The sequence below is a fragment of the Nannobrachium achirus genome (genome assembly GCF_963921795.1).
Source record: "Nannobrachium achirus genome assembly, chromosome: 8".
In the NCBI taxonomy this organism is placed as follows: domain Eukaryota; kingdom Metazoa; phylum Chordata; class Actinopteri; order Myctophiformes; family Myctophidae; genus Nannobrachium; species Nannobrachium achirus.
The window spans coordinates 31959524-31983818 of NC_137817.1; the positions used below are offsets into that span (position 1 = coordinate 31959524).

The 24295-nt window shown below is 41.4% G+C and overlaps 1 protein-coding gene across 2 annotated transcripts in view; it reads right to left on the reverse strand.

The window, feature by feature from the left end:
- The window catches only part of taok1a (TAO kinase 1a), a 27297-nt gene continuing 3002 nt past the window's right edge, over positions 1 to 24295 (reverse strand). For both annotated transcript variants that reach the window (XM_080732225.1, XM_080732226.1), the window contains exons 2-20: positions 21897 to 22140; positions 20980 to 21051; positions 19300 to 19401; positions 19161 to 19206; positions 18931 to 19027; positions 18719 to 18832; positions 18507 to 18598; positions 18211 to 18304; positions 17886 to 17967; positions 17446 to 17613; positions 16154 to 16357; positions 15613 to 15741; positions 14888 to 15124; positions 14336 to 14464; positions 12533 to 12736; positions 12021 to 12260; positions 10922 to 11134; positions 9707 to 9889; positions 1 to 6847 (exon numbers count right to left, since the gene is read on the reverse strand). In XM_080732225.1, coding sequence (XP_080588351.1) covers positions 6302 to 6847; positions 9707 to 9889; positions 10922 to 11134; positions 12021 to 12260; positions 12533 to 12736; positions 14336 to 14464; positions 14888 to 15124; positions 15613 to 15741; positions 16154 to 16357; positions 17446 to 17613; positions 17886 to 17967; positions 18211 to 18304; positions 18507 to 18598; positions 18719 to 18832; positions 18931 to 19027; positions 19161 to 19206; positions 19300 to 19401; positions 20980 to 21051; positions 21897 to 22028 — 3084 coding nt within the window. In that variant the 5' untranslated portion in view covers positions 22029 to 22140 and the 3' untranslated portion in view covers positions 1 to 6301. The remainder of the gene's footprint in view (positions 6848 to 9706; positions 9890 to 10921; positions 11135 to 12020; positions 12261 to 12532; positions 12737 to 14335; positions 14465 to 14887; positions 15125 to 15612; positions 15742 to 16153; positions 16358 to 17445; positions 17614 to 17885; positions 17968 to 18210; positions 18305 to 18506; positions 18599 to 18718; positions 18833 to 18930; positions 19028 to 19160; positions 19207 to 19299; positions 19402 to 20979; positions 21052 to 21896; positions 22141 to 24295) is intronic.

Consider the following 24295-nt stretch of genomic DNA (forward strand, 5'->3'; position numbering starts at 1 on the left):
CCAACGCAATAGTAATTATAATACAAACAATAGTACATTTGATCTATAGTTTTATTCTGTTTTATGAATCTTTTTACACAATTTAAATCCACTTGTACTTTTTCAACTCTTATCTTCATAATCTTTCAGACATTCAATAACATGTTTCACCATCTATACATTTTAATACAGGTTACATGAGTTGTAGTGGTAATGCTGTGTCAAGGAAGAATACTGACATCTTTAAAGATATGCAATCTCTCTTTTAATTTGCCTGTCACCACATCTTTTCAAGCCACATTATATTGGCCACTTGACCAGAACAAACTGGCAGCTCGCACATGTTCTATACATTTCATGCCATCAGCCCTTATGATAGGTATATGGAGACAATGCAGTGGTGTCTGGGCTTGGCAACTCTGGTATGGCACAGTGTTTGACCAGAGAAGAATCGCCATTTCTGTATCGGTTTCTCACTCCCATAGGCTTTCAGTCAGTAGGACAAGAATTGACATCAATCGTAAGTTATTAAAAAGAAAAAAGAAAAGTTGGTGTAGAGGTCTTATGAATGACTTGATAAAAAACAAACAGAACATTGACAAACTAAAGTGTGCATAAAACTGAAGGTTGGCATTACAAGAGGTGAGGTTTGATTGGCCCGACATTCAAGTCATTGGCCTTGGCTTTATGACTCCTCTTAGGGTCTATTCCAAAATATTTAAATACATCCCCATTTCCTTGACTATTCATAATCAGAAAACACTTCTTGGATATAACCTGTTATGTTACAGTAGCTGTAGCTATTCACTGTGTAACAAACATGAAGGAAAGTGTTTAAGAATTTTGCAACCACCAGTTATGTAACATTATATAATGCATGCTTCTGGAAAGGGCTCAATATAATTTATATAAGTGGAAAAGAAAAATCCCACTTCTAAAAAAAAATAAAAATCAAACCTCGGTTCGAAGTGGAGCGGTGAATTTGAGCAGCTGTACCCTATGTGAGTGGGTGAGTGAGTGTAAACTGTGCCTGTGAGTGAGTGGTGAGTGTGCCTGGCCTGCACAAAACAGCGCCCCTCCTTTAACTAGTGTTTTGTGTGTGGCCACTCAAGGTATTGCCAGACTACGGACACGGCCAGCCAGCCAGCCACCCAGCCACCCACCCACATACCCACGGACATACCTGTTCATTGGGAGCGTTTTCACCGCTCCAAAAAAAAGATGATTTTGTGTGCCCTTAAATGTAATAGGAATTTGTTACTCAATGGCAACGCAACACTCAACCAGAGCAAACAACTGAATGTAATGAATCAGTGGCTGGGAACAAAAGACAAATGGGGAAAGAGTTAAAAATAAGCAGATAATTGCAGTGACGAATCAAAAGGGGCCCATTAACAAAGTGAGCAGCATTTGAAGAAAATGACTGCAAATGCAGACAAAATAAGAACATCAGACTAATTGACAACTCAAAAGGATTCTAATTTTTAGATTCCCAAATCTCCAAAGATTTTCTGATGGCAGTTAAATATTGTTAGTTTAAGAACTTTATTCTTTTTATGATAATGCAAGTTTAGTTTAGTTTTTAATGCTTAATCTAAAAAAATAAAAATAAAAACTATCAGAATCTTTAGCTCCAGCTTGGTGATTCATAGGATGGCATTTCCTATCCTAACCATCTATGGCTCCTCTTTCTTTCAGTCCTAGTTAAGGTTAACATGTTTCAAATTAGGTTTGAAGAGTGAAAGCCCCCAGGTTAAGTAGGTCAAGGTGGCCCCAATAATATTCCAACACCCACAAACGTAAAATATATTTAAATACAAATCAAATGGTTCAATGGTCTGTTAGGGGGTGACACAGCGGATATAAAAAAAAAAAACAGTACGTAAGTGCTTTTGCCACATTTATCCAAAAGAAAAGGGGGGGGGGGGGGCTGCTCAGAGTTCTTATCAAGTGTCTGTGCTCAGTCCATGTTATATCTTCATGCTTCAAAGCCATAATTAAGAACATGTGCTTGATTCACTAACCATCATTCTTGAGATGGTTTAACATGGATAACATGGGACCTTTTGAGTGTTTTAGTGTTGCGTAATAGGGCCCTACCATGTTTAAACGGTGTCATAGTTTTCAGTTGTTATTCTTCAAAGCATTACCAAGCCTGCTGTCATGGTCAAACTAGTATTGAAGTAGACAAAGATACATAGATTTCTTTGATAGACATAATAAAACAAATTATGCACATCATAAAATGCCTGCAGCATCCTCTCATCCTGTGATCTATCACCTCACAATCATGCATAGAGGAAATGATATTTACAGTGGGTTATTGGACACAGTATAAGCTTTTGAGAAAATTAAACAAATTCTCAAACCAAACAGATTCCTCCCACGTTATTAAGGTATTGTATGGGTTATAGTGTATGTGGAAATCATCGGAAAGAATTACACACAAGGTAACTCGTCTGTATTCTCACTCTTCCACTATATAAAGTACTGACACCACATTCATCCCCATTCCCCAGGGTGTTTTGCTAATAAAGCAAAAGTCTTGTCCATTTAAACATTATACATATTTTGCTGTATAAAGTGCTTCAACAAGGCAGCAGTATTAAAAAGGCACTAATAAAATCAAAAGATTAAATCTAGGATCCTGTTAATAGAAGTTTCCTCTTTTCTCAGAACCATGTAGGATTTCTCTTTGACATTCTCTGTAAAAGCAGCTGTTCCTAAAATCAGGAGATTTGCCAGTTTAAACAGTTTTCTAACCAGATATTTTACCCCTTGATAAAAGTAAAAAAAGAAAAGAAAAGAAAAAAGAAAAACACGATAACAGAAAAATGACTATAAAAACTCAAACAAGCCAGGCCAGGCTAGTAGGTGGCGATAAAATCTACATCAATGATACGTCACACACCAGAGAAAAATATTCTGAACATGCGTAATGAGCTTATTTTACTTTGGCAGTAGTGATTTAAAACAAGACGAATTACAGAAAAACAAGCTATGGTGAACCAGAAAACAAAATGTGACTATGTGCGGAAAGACAGCGAGGTGGAATTGCTGCTTATACGGCATGTGCACAAATTCATCCCCAATTTCCACATACAGTTTACATGGCAATAACTCAAATCTTTACTATAGAACACGTAAAAAAAAATTGTGATCAAAAGCATTTGCACATGGATGAGAGGGCCAAACACTGAAGAAAATGTTTGTTTAGCAAAATATTTGTAGATTTATTGACAATAGCCTAAATCTGCTGTGAGCAGGCATGGGACCAGCTGACCAGCTGGCACCACACCAAAAGCAAAACCGAGTCGGAGACCAGAGCACTTGAAGCTGCTTTGACTAATTGCCTGACCGGGTATAAAACCAGGCACATGGAGAGAGAACTTCTGTTCTGGAAGGAGTAGAGTCCTCTCTGCAGACATCAGCAAAGACAGTAGACAATGCATTCACCCAGCCAGGATCACCATGAACACTGACAAACTAGCCTGCCCTAAGGCAGGCTGATTTTGGACTAGAGGGGTGGATTCAAATCTCCCGGCTGAAAACAACCGGGAGATCCTATTGGTTCACCGATCTGCGCATCCGACCACACCCCCTCCTCTCCTCCTACTCTATGCCCCGACATCACAACATTTGGAGCGACGCCCGCTGTTGGTTAAGGTTGGTTTCCAAGCCTGACATGTCAACACGTTGGCTCCGGCTTTTCTTTTTGAGCCATGAAGAAGCAGAAGGAGGTAACGAAAGCTTGGCTCCTGAAAACGGCAGAGCTGTACAGGGAGTTGGCGGAGAGTGGAATATACAGTACAACCGGGACATCGGTTACATGCGGTTCCCCAAAAAGAATATTGGAAAAAGTTGGAGACGGAGCAACAGAGCAAGAGACATCTGCAGCGGTGGAGAGGAGGATGTTTAATTTGCAGACAATGACGTGCAGAATGCTGCTGGAGACTGACGGATCTTCAGGACTCTAAACCACATCTGAAGGGACACCAGATCGGCAACTACAAGCTGGAGAAGAAACAACAGCGCAATAACCTCAACTGGAGGAGGGCTGCAAGTCCACCCTGGTCACAGATCACTCTTCAGTGGCTGGACAGGGACAGGACCTAAAAACCTAATCTGGTCTCAGATAGGGATTAAGTCTTGGGGACCTCCAAAAGCAAGGCAGTTGCAAAAATGGTGCAAATCAACCAATGCCTACTGCTGCTTGGGACACAACTTTGTAATTGTTTTAACGACAAAAGCTGGGAGATTGTCCTCAGTCTCTAGTTGTGCAAAGTGTTTAGAAAATGACATGAGTCCATCAGTCTCTCCAAACGCTTGCCTGTCCCACGTTGGCTCCTCATGTTTGCCACCGTCTCCCTTGCACACTGGTGTTTCCTTCTGGATCTGAGCAGAGGCCACGGCCAACGCGAAAGTGCCTGTTTTTGACTGTGACAGAGGCACGCAACCTTGAGCCACGAGAGGCACCACTGATCGAGCTAAAGCGAGCGAGTTGCTGTGCCGAACGTTGTGAAGGTCGCTTTAGCTGGCTCAACGCCAGTCGAGTTGTGTCCTGATAGGGACAGAATAGTAAATAATGTTTTGGCAAGAGCGTTTGGCTACTGGCCCATCACAGCGCGTCCTTGCACAAGCTCCTCCCCTCTGCTCAGATCCGGGAGGAAAAGCACTCGCGTCTCCCTTGGTCATCGGATTAGGGAGGGGCTATGTGAGCAGGCACAGGGTAGCTGCCCAGCTGACACCAATCACCGCACTTGCAACTAATGGGAGACTAGAGCAGCTGAAACGGTTTGGTCTGATTGCCCACCTGGGTATAAAAGCAGGCACAGAGTGCATCATCAGAAACTAGTGGAAGGAACAAAATGTCCTCTCTGCAAAGTGCAAACAGAAGCAAAGGGGAGGTGAAGCCCTGCGGACTGAGCCTTCACCGAGACGGGAGTCCCTTTTTAGCAGGTCGTTCAGTCCAAGTGTATCAAAAAGCACGTTGGTATTAAGGTGGAGACGACGGAGCGGTAGCGAGCGAGTCGCCGTGTCAAGCATTGCGAAGGTCGCATGAGCCGACTCAGCACTGTTGGAAGTTGTAAACCAGGGGGCCAGAATAGTAAATCTTCATCCTCTGGACTTTCTGCACCTCCGCGCAGCCAATCACATGCTTCCACAGGCGGGTCTTGCCTTAACCGAGGTGCTTTTTTGACACACTCAGACTGAAAGACCTGCAAAAAAGGGAGTCCCTCACTGAGACAGGATCACTAAGAACGCTGTTCAAAATCATTTCCTGTTGGCCAATAAAGAGCCCATTTTTGGTTTAAGCCTATAGTTTGTCTCTCACCTTAACTTTCCCAAAGAGATATCCAAGCCTGGGTCTCGCAGACCTTGATCAGGGCTACCACAATAAATATAACAACTGATATGCACAATTTCAGACTTAGTTTAGTATAACTGATTTGAGGAGCGACCTTTTGTTGCAACTAAAATGTGTATAAAACAGGACAGTCTAAAAACATTGGCATTCGTTTCAAATTGCTGTTCGATTTAGAACATTCAACTGCGAACATTTGACTTAAACTTAATTCTATTTCCAAAGGTTAAAAAGGCACAATATTTGAGTTTTAACAGCCTGGAGAGATCCAGATCCTTATCCCCAAAATAAGATGTCACAAAGGGTGTGGCATTTCAGGTCTGGACCTCTCCAAGCTAGGTGAACATAAAACTAAACCCTTAACAGTTTTGTCTCCGGTCGGACATCTATAGTCTTATTTTGGCTATTGACCAGGTAACCAATCTGGTATAAAGACAGGTATTATAATGACCATTACAGCAGGCTGGCATTGTTTCTATTTAAGGACAGACTGAATTTTGGTCAAGGGGCTTTCCTAAACATTATATTATTCAACACTACATTTGTAAGGACATAGTTACCATGTCAAAGGCTTTTAACAGTGTTTTATGTGCAACATGAGAGCAATGGCTGTGAATAGCATGTAATATACATTTCTAAAAATGAGTGGATAGAGCTGTAAATAAAAATGGAGTATTAGCAATTGACACTCAAATGTTTACATACAAAACAAAAAATGTAAATGATCTGTATGTGTGCTGATAAATTGCTGTGAGGAGGGCCGTACATCTTCCAGCCCTTTTGACCTGAGCAACATTTACTTCATCACACATCCACATCTGTACATGGGAGAACCGGGGAGGGTTAGCAAAGGGAAATGGAGTTGTAGAGAGCAGTCAATATACCCTGTCCCTCACTGCTTTGCTTACTGGACTCTACAAGCCCATGCTCAGACGCGACTCCAGGATGATAGTAAATCTATGTAAAAGAAAGGTGCGACCCGTTGGATATTTGAGAGGTGACACTGGTACTCCTGCTCATGCCCTGCTCACTGCGCCCTCCTGAGGCTGTCCTCCCCAGTGCTTGGGGGCTGTTCTGCATACCTCCACTACTCCGGGAGACTAGTGACCCTGATGATGGATGACCCCACGGCTGGGGACCCCCGCCTCCCTGCATGCCTTGGCCCCAGCCCTGCTGCATAGGTAGCCCTCCCTGACTGGAGTGATAGTGGTGTTGGTAATGGCTGCCTTGGTGGCTTGACCCAGCCCCTGAACCGCCACTGTCCCAGTGTGGCCCCTGAGACCCTCCAGACTGGCGGTGCTGCTGAGGATGGCTCCAACTGCCTGGAGCCCCGGGAAAGCTATGGCTGAGGGCTTCTGGGGAAAGGTTTGACAGCACCATGTTGCTGAAGCCCAGACGCATGCTTTCTGAGTCAAAAGCTTCAATCTCTCTGGCTTGACGCTCCAAAAGACTCCGGATTCGCTCCAAGCGCTCGTTCTGCAGGGACAGCATCTCCTCCTCAATCTAGAAGCAGAGGAGCCATAGGATCAGGGTACGCACACATTTACAGAAATTAATACTTTGCAGGGGTTTCTGTTCCATTGATTTTATTTGGGCAGCTCAGCTAAATACCAGCTCACATGCCCAAGTGTAAAATGTATCTATGTAGGTTTAACCCATTTAGGACTAGAATTATTGAATGCTTTAACCAGTGAACAAGAATTGACACAGTCAATATATAAGCTGGTCAGATGAAAAAAAAAATGTTTTTTGAAAAAAAAAAAAAAAATGTTTTTTGAAAAAAAAAAGTTTTGGAAAAAAATGTTTTTTGGAAAAAAAAAGTTTTGAAAAAACTCGGGCGTGCTCAAACAACAGTAATAACTGCGTATTACCTTACTGTACTTTACTGTACTGTATACTGTACCTCACTGTACTGTACATATTCTGTGTTCTATATCTATGAAGTCTGTGTTCTAGATCTATGAATTTTGTCACTCCCCCCCCCCCGTGTATGTGTGTGTGTGTGTGTGTGTGTGTGTGTGTGTGTGTGTGTGTGACTTTTACTTATAACTGAGTACATCTACAGTGCAGTATTGATACTTTTAAGATACTTTAAAAAAATCAAACCTCGGTTCGAAGTGGAGCGGTGAATCTGAGCAGCTATACCGTGTGTGTGTGTGTGTGTGTGTGTCTAGTCTGCACAATAGTGCCATAGAAGCTGTGTGTGTGTGTGCCTGCACAACAGCGCCCCTCCTTTAACTTGTGTGTTGTGTGTGGCCACTCAAGGTATTGCCAGGCTACAGACATAGCCAGCCACCCACCCACCCACAGACATACCTGTCTATTGGGAGCGCTTTCACCGCTCCAAAAAACAAGTGTAAAACATTTGAGTACTTTTTCCAACAGCTACTTTCCCCCATAGCCTGGAGGACTCCTGCTAAGTTTACAGTTGCCATATAGCCTATTACTCTATAAATCTATCTGTGATGTCTGATTTTACTAAAACTAGCATGCTTATTAGGCAGTAGTGGGAAAAGTACTCGCATTCTTTACTTAAGTATCATACAAGTGGAAGACTTGTATTCAAAATTTACTTGAGTACAAGTATAAAAAGTATTTGTATTGAAATGTACCAAAAGCAGAAAGTACGCATTATGCAGAACTTAATGTAACCAAGGTGTTCAAATAAGTGTATTGATTGTAGGCATTTTCCAAAATCTTGTGGTATTTCACTGCTACATATCGTTCTAAATATATGCTTTCTTGTCATTTAGTACAATGAATGTGTTACCGTGTCTCTAGAAATGTGCTCATTATTTGTGAAGATACTAACTGTAATTCTCAAAGACTCGCATTGGTTCATTCAGCACATCGTTTTTGCTGTTTCATTTGATATTAAAATGCAACTCGAATTAATCTACTGTGTGGACACTGATCAGATGACAGGAAGAAGCAGCTCATCAATGAATGTACTTTGTGTTGCTTTTGTAAATTGTGTAGGGTACGATATTTTCATGACTTCACACCAAAGCCCATATCATGGTCATAGAGTTAAATCATTGACAACTTGCATACTCGTTCAGTTCATATGTTAATGCAGATGGTATGCAGATGGTGTGACACATCACCTACTACAGCCTACAACGATGCCCAGGGCAACACTGCATATTGTCTATAAATGGCTCACAGTTTAAATAACGTACGGTTTATTTGGACAATCATCTGTAACAGATGAAGTATAATTAAATACGACGTGATTAACGTTTGTTTGACATCCTCATCACAATTACATTGGATGCATCGCGTTGATTAAAGTGAATGGCTGCTATAGTTTTGCTAGTTTTCATCACCTAATCACCTTCCTTTCATAACCTAATCTCTACGTTTAGAATTGAAAGAAGAAAAATAATGTTAATGTTAGTATGAAGCTAATTATAAAGCTTAAATGGATGATGATGTCAACAATGACTTGTGAAAATCAAAGAATGATAGCCGATCTACAAGCAATCATACAAACATTTTGTACTTTGATGCCAATACTTTTGTACTTTTACTCAAGTATAGACCTCTCTTTTCTTCTGTTTCATTTATCACAAGCAGGCTGGCCACAGGCACCGCCTCAGTGTGAAGGAATGGTGCTCCCTGCTGGACAAAATATGTCATTACAGCAGTACAGATCTGGAGGGCCTGGCCAATGGATCATGAGCTCGGTGACCATGTGACATGGACAGCCAATCGGCAAATAGGTCCCCTAGGTCCCCTGAATGTCTCAGGACAATGTAATCTGTTTAAAGAGCTGGTCCTGCTGACCAGCTAAAAACAGCAGATATACAAGCTCACAGCGCGGCACCGAGTGCCGCGCTGCGAGCTTGTAGATCTGCTATATATTGCAAATCTTTGAATATATGTATTTTCAAAGCGAACGTTTGTAACTCAAATGTTGCTTCTGGGTGGTCCCTGGAACGAAATATTTTGAGATGGGGGTCCGTGGCCAAATAAATATCAGTTTGGGGGTCCTTCACATGAAAAGGTCTGAGAACCACGGACACAGTAGTCTCTCAAGAACAGACTAACTGAGCTCCAGTTGAAGTGAAAAGGACCTTTTCTTTGACGATGGCTGTCCAGATTGCTGACATAGAAACATAGGGGTTTTCAAAAAATCTTAGGATTCAAAAGACACTTATAGAATCGGGTCAAAATTCTAATTTTCACGATTTTTCAAAAATAGCAGATCTACAAGCTCGCAGCGCGGCACTCGGTGCCGCGCTGTGAGCTTGTATATCTGCTATTTTTCAATAGTTAAAACATAAAATAATGATACTGGGTTAAAGTCATTGCTTTGAAAGAGTTGTAAAAGTAGTAAAAACATAAACAAGAGGGAACCTTCTGCTCCAATAGGGCCCTCCTGAGGGACACTCTCTGCTCCAGGTCCTTCCTCTCGCGGTCGTGCTGGGCGTCAGTCTGCATCTTAATCTTGCTCTGGTAGGCGTTGAGCAGCTCCAGCTCCTGCTGCAGCTGCATGCGAAGCACCTGGCACTGAGCCTCCTGGGCCTCATCCAGACGCAGCTGAGGACAGAGAGAGAGCAGGGTCAGACTAGAGCAGGGGTTCTCAAACCTTTTTAGGCCTTTTTAGAACCCCCAAAATAAACATATTTGAACTGGGGACCACCACCCTGACAAGCACTTGGAATTGTAGGGTATTACATTTAATGTGACTCGGTTCCACAGATAAATATTGTGAAAATAGCCGATCTACATGCTCATAACGCCTCGCAATGTGAGCATGAAGATCGGCTATTTTCACAATGTTCGCCTCTTGCTTGCTTAATGTTTGGCCAGTTTGGTATTAAAACGGTCTTGAACGGTCTTGAAAGTCCTTAAATTGTCACTATAAATATGCAGATACGCTGTATACACTTATACTGTGTGTTGGTTTGTTTACCGTTGAGTGAAAAAGAAAGAAAGACATTAAGCTAATCATCTGGGGACCCCACAAAATAATTTGGGGACCCCAATTGGGGTCCCGACCCCAAGTTTGAGAACCACTGGACTAGAGAAACAGCGTTTTCATGTCGAGCACTCCCAAAATTATACATATTAACCTGCGCACCCCCATTTGAAAAGATATGAAAGGGACCCCCATAAGAGAACGTGGCTGTACAGCAGTGATTCTCAACCTATTTAATTTCAAGGACCCTCAGTTTGATATGCATTAGTCTGTGGTGGACCACTATTTTATGCTACTTTTATCGATGGGACCCAAATCTACAATGTAAAAACGTCAGTATTCGTTTAACTCTTAAGAGTGTACAAATGGAACCAAATGGACCCGTAAGAGTGCATTTCGTTCCATACACTCTCTGAGTTATAGACCAATAGGGGTCCATTTGGTTCCTAAATATCAATCATTTGGCTGGGGACCCCCTGGAGCCCCCTCGAGGACACCTGGGGGTCATTGGATTCCATTTTGAGAACCACTAGGATAAGATCAAAGTCAAACTGTCAGTGTCAAATCAAATGTCCAAACTGTACACCATCGGAGATTCTTTTTTTTAAACATAATTTTTACCATCTGAGATTCTACATTCAGAGACTTACTGCTTGAGTGGAGAGCATCTCATTGATGGAGTGGTCATACTGCTCTGCTAGGATGGCCAGTTTGCGGTGCTGTTCTTGTTTCAGACGCTTCAACACCGCCTTGTGGTCTGCCTTTGGTGTGCTCTCCAGTAGGTGGTTCCTCAGGGCCTTGTACTGCCGGGTCTGGATCTTACACGTATCCTGGAACTGTTTCTTGATCTGTAGCTCTTTGGACTGTCACAGGGTGGGGAAATTAGGGCTGTCACAATTATTACATAATCGCCTAATAGTGATTATTTGACATTATCGCAATTATTTTGTCATAATCGTGAATGTTGAAAAAATGTCAGAAATAGTGGAAATAGCAGATCTACAAGCTCACAACGCGTCGCATCGCGATGCGTTGTGAGCTTGTAGATCGGCTATTTCCACTATCAATGTTATTTTTTAAGTAGTAAGTCGTCAAATATGTCAGTAATGTATTTGTGTGTTTAAGTTATGTATCATATCTGCCATGTACAACTTCAAAGCCTAAAAGCCAAACAGAAATGTAATTATCAATGACAAAAACACAATTAAATCGTTAATCGCCAATTATTTGAATGACAATTAATCGTCATGTAAAATGTCATATCGTGACAGCCCTAGGGGAAATAGATCAACAAAGAATATTTATGTTCACATACTACTCATAGTATATGGAATTCTGAGTCATATCCAGGTCTGATTTGAGATTTGTTGGTTATACTGTATGCATTTTTACAAAATGCACTCGGCAATAGAGATTTTCGGCCTATATTTGTTCAACAGCTTGTGTGTTCAGTATATATATATACGCATATGCGTCGATCACCATTTTCAGGTTCTGGCATTGACCCGAGTTATTGAGTGTGTGCACCATATGCACCAGCAATACACTGCGTATCCGAAATAAGTAAAGGGCAAATTAGTGCACATGCAAGGATATGCATCATACCCTGAAGAAGACCTTTTACTGTGTCGAAATGTTAAAATAAATGAAAAACGTTATTGCATCGTGGCTATGAGCTGTGCGACCTCCTTTCTTTAAAACAATGCATTCTAGTATCTGCCACCAGAGTTCTGGAAGGCCAAGTCTCACCTTGAGGCTTTTGGGTTGCTGGCGAACCTCCATAACATGTTTGCGTCGGAGTTCTCTCTCCCTCCTCTTGTTGTACTCTTGCTGGTTGGTGAGCTCCGTCTGGTGCTGGAGGCGGATTAGTTCAGCCCTCATCTTCTGGATGGTGTTGAGCTGGCGGAACTCCAACTCCTGCATCGACTCATGATGCCGCAGAAGCATCGCATGCTCTAGGTCCTTCTGCGTCTGACGCTTGTTCAGCTCCTGAGAAGACCAAAAAGGATATCGCACTAAATTAAACGTAGTCAATATGATTTCTTTCCTTGGACAATGTGCAGATCTTGGTGCTTGTCAGTTAAAATCTGATGACCAACTAATTAGGGCAATGTTAATCAATAATACATAAGACTGGTTTCCTGCCTTGACTGATATGGAAATACTAAAATATTTAGATCTATTTAGCAATTTATTTTGTTTCTATGTATGTATGTACAATATGCACTCTAGGTATGTCCGAGACTTCCAAGAAAACTGACCTCGCGAACCAAATCTTGCTCAACATTGTGGCGAGCAATCAGGATCCTCCTCTTGAATCTGCGGCACTCCAGGTCTAGGTACTGTCTCTGTCTACGTAGCAGGTTTGCCTCCTCCTCTGCTTGGAAGTGCTGGAAGTTCTCTTTCTGCTTGGACAACCACTCCTGTTTCTCCTTCTTAGGTGTTGATTGATTTTCATTCAGCTCCTAAGAGTCCACGCAAAGGCAGAAAATTAGTAGAATGTTTTATTTTTCTTATGCTGCTACTAGTTTATTAATGTGTAAGGGCTATGTACACTGAAATAATTGTATTGATCACCAATATGATTTGTGATTGCAAGCTGGCACAATAGCCAACATCTTTCCGAGCCCAGTTACCAATGCACCACGCTATCGTTGATTAGTCACCTTTACAACAAGATACAGTTTATATGCATATCGGGCATTTGTGGAATGAGCAACACAGCCAAATAGCACAATCAAAAAGGCCTGCAATACTGTTCTGTTGGTATTCACCTTTGTTGCTTGGTACATTGAATGATTGCACTCACCCACAGCAATAAGGAAAAGAAAAAGCAACACATATTGGCCATTTTTACACTTTGTCATTTTTAAGCTCTGTGTCAGGGAAGACCAGAACAAGAGTGAATGCCAGCAGAACAGTATTGCATGTCCATTTTGGCACATTCTTTGGGGGCGCTACCCACACGTGTAGCTGTGCTGCTCATTCCACGAATGCCTGATTGCTTACAAGCTGTACCTCGTTGTAAAGGTGACTAATCAACAATGATATAAAACTTTTATATCATTTTTGTATCATCATTGTGTTTTATAGGGTTAGGGTTAATATTATTAAAGGGGAGATAATAGAGTATAATGGATCGAATTTAAGTTTCCTAACTTTTTGTGCTCACACCACCACTCATTAGCTCTGTTGAGAACAGTGGTCATCACGCCCAACCATTACGCATGCACATAGCTGTGAATATCTATAGCTACTGTACTATTAATTGATCACATGCACATCAAGCTGAGTGAAGATTTCGAAACTCACTTGTCAGTAGTGATATTTTGTCATTGTTCCTGTCCACGTTGTAGCCTAATTATTCCCATGAGCGACAAGCACACACAAACTGCAACGAGGGGGAATAATCTCTGCAGAAATGCTGCAGATGAGCAGCATTTCCCACAGGCCTAATTTAACTTGAAAGGCACAAATGTTGTAGTATTCCGTAACAAGTTTATTACAGACTTGCATATTAATGTTAACAACTAAGCACCTGATCAGAATGGGTGTTGACAAGCCGTGCACAGTTGGTGGTTAACGACTGTCTCTTATTTTCTTAAGTACCAACAACAAGCTGCCCGCACAGCAGGCAACAGACAGTGGTAGTGAGAAATTGAAGCGAGTGGCGATTGTACCGACACATAAAATGGTTTAACAGACAGTGCAGTGTTTTGCCAGGATGATGTGTAAAGCATGCGAAAAAACACTACGCGAGCTTGTTTTTCTCCCCGTTGAACAGGTAGGACAGATCGCCCTCCCCCATCCTCGAACATGAGCTATTATCATCGGAGGGCTGAATTCTCAATCAAGACGTGGCAGTCGGGATTGGCAGTTTCTAGTGTTTGATGCCTAAACCGTTCAATATTTTTAACAAAAGTTTGAAAAATATCATGGAATCAAAATATGAAAAAGATACATGCCAAAATAGTGCAGCTTTAGATGAAGAGGGGACCCTTCAAAAGCACACACAAGCACACTCGAGCAAGACAGACAGTGCAGCTTTAACTTTGATTCCTGACCTCCTTGAGTTGTTCCTTGCGCAGTTTGTACTCTCGTTTCTGAGATTCTAAGAAGCTGTTTAGCTCTTTCTTCTGCTGGCTCTGGATGTGCTGTTGGAATTTCTTTTCATCATTAGTAAACGTCTTTGCCTGATGGAAAGAACAGACATAGCAAATCAGCAAGATTCACTTCAACCGTAAAGCATTCGTCTACATTCAGCAGTCTTAAAGTGACATGGCAACAGATGACAAGTAGGGATGGGACGATAATTGTTATTATTGTTTATCGTTATAAAAAACATACTTGTATCAAATAACGTAATTGTATTTTTTTTACTCTTACCAAATCTCTTTACCAAAGAATTGCCGATCTACAAGCTCACAACGCGTTGCGACGCATTGTGAGTTTGTAGATCTGCTATTTTTTGGCAAATGTTCCACCCCAGGATAATGGATGTTGGGGATATTTTGATTATCGCCGTAATATCGTAGATTTCTTTGGTCACAATAATCGTGACATGAAATGTTCCTATCGTCCCATCCCTAATGGCAAGGTGAGGTAAAGGCCAGTACGTCTTTCTCCATGGACGCCTGATGTTTCTTGATGAGTTTCTCCATCTCCTGGGCAAAGCTGTTCCTCTGGTTCTCCAGCTCTTTGTCCAGACGGAGCTTGTGCTCGTCCATCTCAGCCTTAACCTTGTTTTCCAGAGCCATCAGCTGTTTCTGGTGCTGCCTCCGCATGCGCTTGTAGCCTGACATCTGCTCCCGCAACTCTGAGTCCTGCGCATGCTCCTTCATCTGGCGGGTAACCTGGCACACAAACATCACAGGTCAACACAAATTCTCGTCAAAGTGTTTGTCGTTGCATGTGTTAACAAACAGACATAACAATACCTACACATACACAAACACTACAAGCTGGGCTTTAAATGGCCAACGCTGATGCCAGCCATTTCATTTCAACATTACACATATAGAGCTGGATACCAACTGGGAACTGTTTCGAGTACCAAACAATTCAGTACATTCAGCACCAAATGTCAATACCTACAGCTTAATCTATGTACGATGGTATCATTTGCCAAAAATAACAGATCTATGAGCAACGCGTCATATCGCAAGGGGTCCTTTGTAGATCACTTGTCTTCACACATAGAAAAAGACCTCACTAACAAAACCAGCAACATGAAAAATGTAATGATCATATTTATATCCAAAACGTATAGAAAAGATAACCATCCGAAATTAAATAGCCGTTTTCTGGAAATGACACTTGAATGCACACACTGTCCTCTTACCACAGAGGCTGTGCGTATAGTAGCAAAGTGTTCACGGTTGCGTTTAGGCCGTGGCGTGTGTGCAGGGGGAGACTGTGGCTCAGTTGGGCGTGTGTGAGGTTCAGCATCGTCATGGTACGTCTCTTCCTCCTGAAAGATATATAACAAATTGCAAATCCAATGTAACAGGAATCAGATTAATTACTGACTTAAAGGCCATTCACACAAACAATAACTATAAATGTTATCATTTTAAAAATCGTTCTACAAAGTAACTCAAGTGGATGGCAGAGTCCACACCACATCTATATTGACAGTGGCACTGGACTCACTTTCGCAGTGAAACACTGACAACCAATCAAATTCCATCTTAACTTACAACGCATGTTTACTGAACGTAACGTTCATCAGCGTGGATGCCCATATCATTATCATTATAGTCATTTATAGTTAATCCTTCTTGGTGTGGATTTATGTTCTTTTTTTGGTAACAAAGAAAATGTTCAAAATGATTCTATATTTTGAAATTGGTCAGATACGGAACCTCAGCCACATGACTTACCGGTTTGAGGTTGATCACAGAGCTGTTGGACATGACCGTGTGGTCTCCCTCTCCCATATCCAGTTCACTCTTGTCGTCACCAGCGTCTGTCAGACTGTTGACAGAGCTGCTCTGGGAGCTGGCACTGATGGACATGCTGGGAATGGACTGGTTGCTCCCCACGCTGTTGACTGTGCCGGTCCTGCCCACACTGTGCTCAGGCTCCTGAGGACAACGGACACCACAGCAGAGCACACGGTTAAAGACATTTAACCAATTTAGGCCTAGGAAGGAATATTGAATGCTTTAACCAGTGAAAAATAGCAGATATACAAGCTCACAGCGCGGCACCGAGTGCCGCGCTGCGAGCTTGTAGATCTGCTATTTTTGAAAAAGTCGTGAAAATGTGTGCAAATCTTTGAATATATGTATTTTCAAAGCGAACGTTTGTAACTCAAATTTTGCTTCTGGGTGGTCCCTGGAACTAGATATTTTGAAATGGGGGTCCGTGGCCAAATACATATCATTTTGGGGGTCCTTCACATGAAAAAGTTTGAGAACCACTGACATAGTAGTCTCTCAAGAACAGACTAACTGAGCTCCAGTCAAGTGAAAAGGACCTTTTCTTTGACGATGGCCAGCCAGATTGCTGACATAGAAACAGTTTTTTTCAAAAAAGTCTTAGAAGGATTCAAAAGACACTTATAGAATCGGGTCAAAATTATAATTTTCACGATTTTTCAAATAAAAGTATTTCATCACACTCCTAGACCAGAGCATATCCGTGATCACAATTGAGATACAGTATAATTAACAATGGAAATACACGACATAGCTCAATGTTCCTCCAAGCAGCCATTTCTCATTATGGAGACCCAGGGCTGAAGCTATGTTCTGATTCTAATTCACGATGATGGCCGGACGGTGCATTACAAACATTCTCGTTTTAAACTTAAAACATTACACTAAAATATGCAGACTACATTTGAAGTGAGAAATTAGCAATGCAGTAACAAACATGCTTTGCTGCTTCACTCTCTCTCTGCCTCCCACTGTCCAGTGCAAAGTGCAGACACAAGGCAGCGCCATTACATTTACTTTGATTACTAAGCCTGAGGTTATAGTCAGTTGGCTAAGAATGTGATTCACTGAGACACAACCAGATTATTTTAGTACAGTACTATACAGTATTAGGATAGTACTTTATAATATAAGGTTCTACAAACAGTATTGACAAAAAGGAATGAAAAAATGTGAGAGAGAAAGATGGTAAGGAAGGAGAGAGTAGCAGAATAAACTGTCAGGTTACATACCTCATCCTCATCTTGGGCCTCGGCTGTGGGGCCATTGTGGGCCTCCTGAAACAGGAGCTTTTTCATTTTGCGATACTGTAAGTTGTCCAACTCACGCACAGCATCCTTAGTCCTTAGGATCAGGTCCATCAAAACCGATTCTGGTCGCTCCCGTTGTACAAACGCATGCTAAGACAGGGAGGTAGTGGTACAAGAGAAGCATCACAACATATGTAGCGCAACATTCTAATGTGATGAATTCTGTGGAAACAAGACTTTGTATCACTGTTTGGCCATCATAAGACGCATGCTTGCTGTCAGAAACTCTTACCCATATGAAACCAAGCATCCCTATCCTGGAGTGAACATTCAGAAAAAATAGCAGATCTACAAGCACTCAACGTGTTGATGTGCCTCAGGTCAATCAAGTACAGTATATTGGGAATAAGTGTTATTCTTACCTTTAACAGCTCCTCAGAGTTGGGTCGGTCTTGAGGAAATTTCTGAAGGCAAGAATCTACAAAATTTCGGAAATAATCCGTCCTAGAGAGTGTGGTGGAATGTGGGAAATTAGTAATTACAAAATGCTTTATGTGTTGATTATTGTTAGAAAGCATTATGAGTATTTATGAATGCTTGTAACTATAATTGCAAAGTGTTAATACAGATTATAATGCATTATACGACATGGGATGCATGGCAAGTGTGGTCTAAAACATACAGAGCAATAATAACAGTGCATGAGTGCAATATGCAAAACCTTTCAGGATAAGCTTCCCTGCTTACCATTCACTTGACTGCAGTGTTGGGCTCTCATTCTGCGCTATATGGTATAAGGCACTCATTGCATTCATGTTGAACAGTGGAGGCTTCCTTTCAGCTGTGAAAACAAATTACAAGTCACATAAGGGGTGACATCCACAAGCAATATGGAAAATACAAAGATTGCATGGATTGGGAATAGCATGAATACATTAGCGAATACAGGTAAGGCATATGATATTGACCAACAAGGTGACCGTACAGCAGAGTATCAACAGGAGTGCCAGATCTGAGCCAAAACAAATGAACAGTTAGCTCACCTAATTCTACGCATGTTATTCCCATAGACCATATGTCCACCTTTCCATCATACTGTCCCTCATCCATAGCCAAGATTACTTCTGGGGCCATCCTAAAAGAAAAGATATATATAAATGTGTTTAACACAATAAAGGCAAATAAAACAGGAAACCAAAATAGATATGATATGGTTAAAGATGCTACAACAGGGAAGGTTACAATAGAAACGTACCAATATGGCGTCCCCACAAAAGAGTTGGCTGGAGAGGCTATGGAAGCAGAACCAAAATCTGCGAGTTTCACCTGACCTGGCTCTGTCAGCAAGATGTTTCCTGCTTTGATATCTCTGTCAGACCAACAGAACACAGAAGATGTATATCTTTTCAGAGGTCACATTCCTTGAGTGCATAAGTGAAGGTACGCAACATACACTAACACACTGACCGGTGAATCATGTTGTGCGAGTGAAGATAGGCCAACCCCTGAAGAGCACCATGGGTAATTGCAGCAATTTCCACTTCTTGCAGAGGTTTCTTGTGAACTACAGGGGACACATTCATCAATAGAGCTTAGCAAAAGCATGAAAGCCACAAATGGAAACTTCGTTAAGAATTGACTACTTGCTTCGTATTATTCAAAGTTGTCACCTCATTTCAGAAAAATCTCCAACTCACCTTCCAACAGATCTGAGGCAGATCCAAGACAATACTCCATTACCAACTAAACGTGAAGGACAGTGAAGGTTTGGTTTAATGTGGTGGAAAATATGCAATAACCATACAACATCATCTTAATTACCAATTAGAACCTTACCCAGGCAGTGTGCTCTCGCAGATAACATCCTTTGTACTCTATACTGTTTGGGTGTTGTATTCTCTGCAAGAATTTCACCTCCTTGATTATGTCTTGCCATTTCTGAGGCAGAAAAAAATAATAATAATCAGAGTAATTAAAATGCATCCTTGTGTAAGAAACATCCATCCAAATATGCCTTTTCTTTGTTCCCTTACTATTTTTAATGTTTTAAATGTGAAGCACTATGGTTGTACGTTGTCAATTCTACTTTTATTTTTCATTTTTGATTGTTTGTAATTGCATTTTTAAGTGAAGCACTTTGGTACAATGAGAGTTGTTTTTAAATGTGCTATATAAATACATTTGATTTGATTTGATTTGAAATAAAACCATCTGCAACAACTATGACATTTTATCCCAATTTCTGCATGTGGAGTTTTTAGTATCAAACAAAGAAAATACAGACATCTTTCAAAGAGAACTTTCATTGTGGAGTGTATTATTAGACTAGGCAGCACAAAGAAAGCTGGTGCACACGTCTTTTCACACATTTCTAGGAATTGACACCATAAAAAGGGAGGCAACCCTAGGGTCAACTCACATCACTGACAAATACTTTCAGGATACATTTTATTCCATAATTACATAGTGTCATTTTGAGTGCATGCGTATACGGTATCATCAATGTGAGCCTGTATCTATTACTTGACTGGTTAATTGTGTTATACAACAATAATATCTTGGTATGTTTGGAGCGACAATGATAAAGAGTTTATCTTGCCAATCAAAAATGACTATATTGCATTTAGTTCATAACATAACCATGTTCCTAACCTTCTTTTTTTTAAATATATATATGTTACCGGATGTTTGGGTAACGCAGGACGTTCTATGTAAGAGCGCTTGTTTTGTCGTTCACCACACACCAATCACCACCAGGTGGCGACAACAGCCATTCACTAGTGAAGGCGCTGACGTCACTCGTGTGCGACTCTATTTGCGACTTTATTTAATAGCCTAGCCTAGCCTAGCCTAGCCTAGCTTAGCCATTAGCTCCATTGTAGTCACTTGGACAGGGCGTTTATCGTGGGCTTGCCCAGGCCTTACGGCCTGGGCATAAATATAACGATTGCATTCACCACGGCTTCGTAACTCGCGCGGCCGGCGGAGCCCTGGCCCGCTCTTCGCGGCCACTCGCACCTGAGGTGCTCGGGGGCGAAGAGCAGGACCAAGGTCCGCTGGCCTGCGCGCCGCTTGCAATGTCGTGGACAATCGAGCGGCTCCGCTCCGCCCCGTGCTGCATGACGAGTGCTACGTTTCTCGACCGTCCTGTTTCTCTATCATCCGGTGACATATATATATAATGTTTCAGAAAACATAGGTCAAGATTTAGATGGCGTTTTTAGAATTGGCCTCGGGTCTAAATGTTTTAATGCCATAACCATTGACAAAGTACCTTCAAGCACCACAAAGTGTGCTATGATTAATGTACATACTTTGACATTTCTCTTTACCTTCAGATTGCTGCTATTCTAATTTATACTGCTATTGTTGTTATTGCTGCTACAATGTGAGGAGACAAAACCAATATATTTTACACTTGTGTATAAGATGATAAAAATAAAAATAAAAATTCAACATGGTTCGACAGATTCATATAGATAATTGTTTAGGTTATTCATGTACAATATTGTTTACCTCAGCGGTTTGCTTTCCACTATAAGACATCTTTTTGATGGCCACCACTTCGTTTGTACGCACATCCCGTGCCTGAAGGACAAGAAAAAAACAAAAGTTATTTCTCATGCATTGATGCTGCATTGCCACTTCCTCATTAGCTGTACACTTTTAATCATATCTACATTTTGGGTATTTATTTTGTCCTTGATGTAAGAATTAGGCAATCTGATAATGCTTGGATAACATATCTGGACATTTTTGTGAAGAGTTAACTTTAAGTTGAGTTAACTCTCAAATACCTGGAACGCGCCCGAGTCGCGTTAGATTTGAACCACTTTAACCATTATTTTTATGCTTTAACTATTGAAAAATAGCAGATATACAAGCTCACAGCGCGGCACCGAGTGCCGCGCTGCGAGCTTGTAGATCTGCTATTTTTGAAAAACCGTGAAAATGTGTGCAAGTCTTTGAATATCTTTGTCCCGATCTTTGACCCAAATTCTAAATCCTTCCTCTAAATCAGCTGTTCTCAAACTTGTTCATGTCAAGGACCCCCAAAATTACATTTATTCGGCCGCAGACCCCTATCTCAAAATATGTTGTTCCAGGGACCCCCCCAGAAGCAGAGATCTGAGTTACAAAAGTCTGCTTTGAAAAATATATATTGAAAAAATTGCACACATTTTCACGATTTTTCAAAAATAGCAGATCTACAAGCTCGCAGCGCGGCACTCGGTGCCACGCTGTGAGCTTGTATATCTGCTATTTTTCAATAGTTAAAGCATTCAATAATTGTAGGCCTAAATGGGTTAAATGTGAAACACAGCAGGGCTGAATCACGCCAGGGTTGCCCAGGAAGAGTCACCACAAGACAGGATAATAAAGTGATGCCCAAATAGCACCCTGGCCCAAATGTGATGACTAAAACTACTCACAAAATAGACTGCACCAAAGCTGCCATGTCCGATCTCACGTAGATCTGAGTAGAGCTTTTCAGGGTCATCTTTGAAGAAAAGCTCAGCAACATCGGGGTCCTTCAGGCACCCCGCCCGACTGGCGTTGGGCATAATGAGGGGGGCAATGCCGCTGTCGCCAGGAACTATCTGGATATGCCACAGCGACGCGACAGCCCCCACCAATGGCTCATCTGCAGGACAGTGGCCTCATACGTGTTTCAACCTGAGAGGACAAAGAAAAAGCAGATTTGTTTAGTGGGGAGGTAGAACCACAGGGAGCAAGAAGTACCCTAAATCAGGAGTCTTCAACGTTTTCAGGCCAAGGAACTCTTAGTTGAGAGAGAGATGAAGCAGGGACCCCCACAACCTCATCATATTTCATTGTTTGACAGCACAATCATCAGTTTATTTTGGATTCATGTCAATTTGTGTTTTCAGATATTTAACCACTTGAACCGTCAATACTTAATAAACTTGACCTTTCACTCTGTACTTAGTCTGCTCTTTTTCCCCTCTCTTTGCTGAAAATAGCGATCTACAAGCTCACAACGCCTTGCAGCGCGAGGCGTTGTGAGCTTGTAAATCTGCTATTTTTGGTTAAAGTTCTCTGAATATGGACACCCGGGTTCAAGTGGTTAATATAAAAAAGGAGAAAAAACTTTCTATCATTCAAAGATTTGGAGGACCCCCTGTAGTAACTCTGAGGACCCCCTAGAGGTCCCGGAACCCCTGTTGAAGACCCATGCCCTAAATACAAAATTTAAAAGGTTAATATGTGAATGAAGAACATCCATCACCGTTCCATATCCATATCCCTTTCAACACTGACAGTGGAAAGAGCTTTAGAGAGTACATGAGAACCATACTGTATGTTCCCTGTTCTTACATTGTGTGTGATTGCCCTAACAGGGCAACCACATTAGGGACAGGGACTATACTATAGTACTGGTCTGACTTTTTCTACCATCTTTCTTTTCTTTGCCACGCTACTCCTCCCAGTTTTGGTGGCACGCACTTGGGTTATATGTCAAATCGACCGACTTCATCGGGAATATTTTGCTAAGAGATACGCGCGCGTGCGTGCGTGTGCGTGTATATATATATATATATATATATATATATATATACACACATACAGTATATATATAGTATATACATACACATACATACATACACACATATATATATAATTTATTCACGAATAAATACTCTCCATTGACTTGAATGGGAAAATGCAAAAATACACTTTTCACAAATGTAGAGATGACTGACATCATAGACCACGAGAGTGACATGGAGGCCATGCCGAGATCTCAATATAATGTCTGCGAAACCAGGCGTCCACATGACAATAATGGGATGGATATTAAGGGAGTAGTTCACCCCCAAAATGACTATTGATTAGGTTACTCACGCCATGGAGAATTGAGTTCAATAATATTTTTTTTGTATTTGTCACCTTCCCAAGGCAAAAAAGAATGATTCTAGTAAATTTACCACCAAATGGATTTGTGTCCATCCGGAATCAATGGGGGTAAGTTTATTGTAATCAAATTTTAGTCTTAGGAATGCGACAAAAAAACTAAATATATTATTGAGCTCAAGTCTCCATGGCGTGAGTAATCAATAGGAAAAAAGTCATTTTGGGGGTGAACTACTTCTTTAAGGCTGTGCTCGATATATCATATATCAGGATGTTGGTGATTCCAGTGCTCGCAAAATTCAGTTTGATTGTATTTTGCCTGTATTGCGCTGGAAGATCCAATATGTAGAGGTATAAAGAGCGCATGACACATTTGTAGAGGTATAGATAAGTGAGAGGGCATGATAAATCGCAACTGTGCAAAGTGAGGTGTTCACTTCACAAGGTATCAAACACGACACACGTGCAGTCGTGCATATCTCCTTCTATGGGCTGTTCTGTCCGTGACGTCAGTTATCTCCATACATGGAGTTCTGTGCTATACGGACACTCATACGTACACACAAAGCCAGACCGAGGAGCGGTTAGCACCACTCAAAAATTTCTGTGAAATCTAAATCTAGACCCTGCCACTTCCAAGGCCCATATCTATAAGTGTTTTGCTTTACCTTCAGGCAATTTGGCCATGTGCATCGGATCGGTATGTGTACTACTGCTTCATGACTCCTGTACTATACATTATATTATGTATCGTATCCTGAGTTACCGGCCAATGACTGTGTGTGTGTGTGTGTGTGTGTGTGTGTGTACACTGTGTACTACACAAGCTTTGTTAAAAGGTTCTGTGTCAGTCAGATAAGGGATGAATAATTAATTGTCCCTGTTAATAGCAGCAGCAGGAAAATGCTGGGCAAGACTTCAACAAGATGGTGGTGATGTTGGGTGGAATTGTGCA